Here is a 3,410-nt window from a genome sequence, read left to right as displayed (position 1 = left end):
CGCGACCTAGTAGGGTGTAGCAGGCTAAATGAGCCACCAATCAAGAAGGGCACGAAGCGAGGCTAACACGGGATCGCTAGGGAGCATAGGCTATTACAGGCGAACAATTGCCTAAAAGGAAAAGATAGCAGAGGATAGCTAGCTACTAAAGGCGATCTAAGGATAGGATAGAAGGGGACTATAAGCGACCGACAGAAGTATATATATATATAAATAGTCACTTATTATAATAGACTCTAAGAGTTCACTAGTAGTAATAATGTCACGATTTGGCTGCATAAGGCGACCCGGCAAGGCGCACAGAACCAATCAGGAACCACAAGACCTAAGGACCAATCAGGAAGTGATCGCAGTGATCGCACTTCGATCAAGACGAGCACTTGGGTAACGATCGCAGGATCGCAGCAGCGATCGCACGATCAAGACTCAAGGGGGAAAGGACAAGGAAATTGTATATAGTCACTCGTTCTGGCGAACTCTGGGAGTTCACCAGTGGTAACAATCACAATCACAGTACTCATACCAAGCATTGCTGATTACTGTGAGAGACAACTCTAAGTGTTGTTGTGAACCCTTTGGCTTCACCGAATCCCTCAGACGACCTGCCTGCTTGTCCCGCTTCACCCACCTCCGTCTGGACCCTTTCAGAAGCAGTCTGAGTTGGGTTCGTCACACGTTGTTACCACTCCCTTTGTTCTGTCATGGTTCAGAACGGAGGTGACTTCGACCTCGACATCGACATGGCTACCAACGTCACGGCCGAACAGCTGCTCGCTCAGCTTGGTCAACTCCAGCAGCGGATCCAGGAGTTGGACCAGAGAGACAAGGCTGCTCAAGCTCGAATCAAGGAACTCGAGAACCGCGAAAAGTACTCGCAGAAGTTGGTCAACGAAGCCTACGCCAAAATCGAAGCGCTCGAGACCGCCAAGGCGAGCCGCATCAAGATCGAACCACCTGGTAAATACGGAGGAACCAAGGAGGATCTCGCAGGATTCCTGACAAACCTCCGATCCTACTTCCGGCTCAATGACGACAAGTTTCCGGACGACAAAGCCAAAGTCCTCTACGCAGCCACGAGACTAGAGGGCAAGGCACTCAGATGGTTCGAGCCTACGTGGAACGACTATCTCACGGAGGAAGACGAAGACGATCGAGACGCGTTTACACGGGCAGTCTTCCGATCTTACGACCGTTTCGAAGAAGAGCTTCGGAAAGTTTTTGGCGACAAAGACGAGAAGATTCATGCGCAAGAAAGACTCGCCAATCTCCGACAGACCAAGTCAGCAGCCTCCTACGCCGCACAGTTCAGACAGGACATGCTCAAGTCTCAGCTTAACGACGAGGCGTTGATGCAACTGTTCTACAACGGCTTGAAGGAAAAGGTCAAGGACGAGCTGTACAAGTACGATCGGCCTGAGACTCTGGATGAATACATCGCGCAGGCCATCAGGATCGATGATCGACTCTACGCACGAGAGCAGCAGAAACGAGGTCGAATGAACGGAACCACGGTTAAGGCCAACGACAAGAAAAAGCGAGCGTACGTTAGTACCTCGTACGGGACGCACCCCGGAGCCATGGATGTGGACGCAGCGCAGAAGCAGGACCAGAAGAAGGCGACCAAAGACAAGTCCAATGTTACCTGCTACAACTGCGGAAAGAAAGGGCACTACAAGCGAGAATGCCGGAGCCCGAAGAAAGAATGGAAACCAACCCCCGGAAAGGAAATTGCGGCCATCGACGAAACCACCAAGAACGTCACCGAAGTAGCAGCCACGAGCTACGAAGACAAGGACAGTGACACGGACAGTCTCGGACACGACGGCAACGGTGAAGACGAACAAGCACCGTACTCCGAACTGGTCACTGTGGACCCAGAGACAGGTCTTGCCGAATGGGACATGGCAGGAGAGTATGCGCCGCCAATTTCGATTCTCCCAATCTTGAGGCAGTGGGGTTTCACAGTCACGCAGAGGCGGGATGGATCGTGGACAACCGACACCCAAGGAATCGAAAGACCCGGACCCAATGCTCTATTCCTCCAAGAACGAATCGAATGGTACCGCAACGAAGTTTTCCGACTCAACACGGAACTGCGCGAACGGGATGGGCGCTTGACTCGACTCGCCCAGCAGAGCGATGAGATGAAGGACGAAATGAGGGAACTCCGACGTATCGTGGAAACCATCAAAGGGGAACAGCCTGTGACATATGATGGGCCCGATAGCTACGCCGAGTACTTTGACGATCAGCAACTCAGCCACGACGTACGGAACCCCGAGTACCAGTTCATGCGCGCGAACCGCGGAAAAGATGAGCGTACGTGGGAAAGCTATTGGAAGAAACACTCCTACCTCAGCATTGGAGTACCCACGGCCCACGTACAGTGGGAAGGATTCGGGAAAGAGTTCCAATACCTTCCAGGCGACGCCACGCGACTGCACCCTCGACACGAGGCACATGCGCAAGTGCCCTGGTTCCAGTGTGTGGCACACGAATGCCGATACCACTTCCGCGACAAATTCGAAAACAATCACTGGCCGACCCGACAGGAAAACAGGGACGGAGGCTTGTGCCCTGTGGAATGGGTCTACGATGCAGGAAACAGAGCGGCCGAATTGCTTTGGAAGATCGAAGCCCGCGATCTAGAAAGCATCACGATAGTTCCAAGACGAGCCTGGCCTAGGCACTGCGGAACGGGACGAGACACATGGGACTCGTGCTGGAGCAACGATTGCCTCTATCACGCGGACGAAAAGAAATTGCGAATTCGGGAGCTTCAGATGAAGCTATGGCACGCACGACGGAAAGCAGAACGGACCCAATGGTGGGAAGCCGCAAGCACTCAATGGCTCACGGAAATGAGCACGATCGACGAAGCCGCTATCAGCCGAACAACCGAAGAGGTCAGCACTGACCTGGGAAACGGGTCAGGGCCCTTCGAGGGGCCCGGAAACCATTAACGCCCGCGCAGCGGCGAGTGGTAGCGCAGTACAGGAGGAACTGGCGCAAGAGACCACTATACCGAGACCTCCCGGCAGAAACATGGGAAATCGCCGCAATCTTTGGACGACGGCGGCAAGACAAGCGGCTGTGGATAACAGCACAGTGGAAACAGCACGAAATGCTCGCACTAGTGGACAGTGGAGCAGAGATGAATCTGATTTCGCCGACACTTGTGAATCAGCTGCGGATACCCTGGAGAATGAAGCGGAAGCATGGCATAGTCAAAGGGCCATTTCCGACGCAATGGGTACGCAGGGAGACCGAACCGATCGACATCACTGTGGCAGGGAAGACCACAGCAGTCGTATTCAGCATCGTGGACATGGGCAACGACAAAGACATGATATTGGGGTTACCATGGCATGAAGATTACGACCCGGACATCAGCTGGAAGAATGGTGGCC

General features: G+C 53.5%; 1 protein-coding gene across 1 annotated transcript; it reads left to right on the top strand.

Moving 5' to 3' along the window:
- Positions 1-701: 701 nt before the first annotated feature.
- On the top strand, positions 702-2,963 carry MYCTH_96234 (uncharacterized protein; the record flags this gene model as incomplete). The annotated part of the gene is made up of 2 exons (XM_003664798.1): positions 702-884; positions 1,725-2,963. 2 exons carry the CDS (start codon positions 702-704, stop codon positions 2,961-2,963), a joined length of 1,422 nt encoding a protein of 473 aa, XP_003664846.1.
- Positions 2,964-3,410: the final 447 nt, after the last annotated feature.

This window comes from Thermothelomyces thermophilus, chromosome 5, assembly GCF_000226095.1.
Source record: "Thermothelomyces thermophilus ATCC 42464 chromosome 5, complete sequence".
In the NCBI taxonomy this organism is placed as follows: Eukaryota; Fungi; Ascomycota; class Sordariomycetes; order Sordariales; family Chaetomiaceae; genus Thermothelomyces; species Thermothelomyces thermophilus.
Note: the sequence above shows the minus strand (reverse complement) of the source record. Positions and strands in the feature narration are given on the sequence as shown.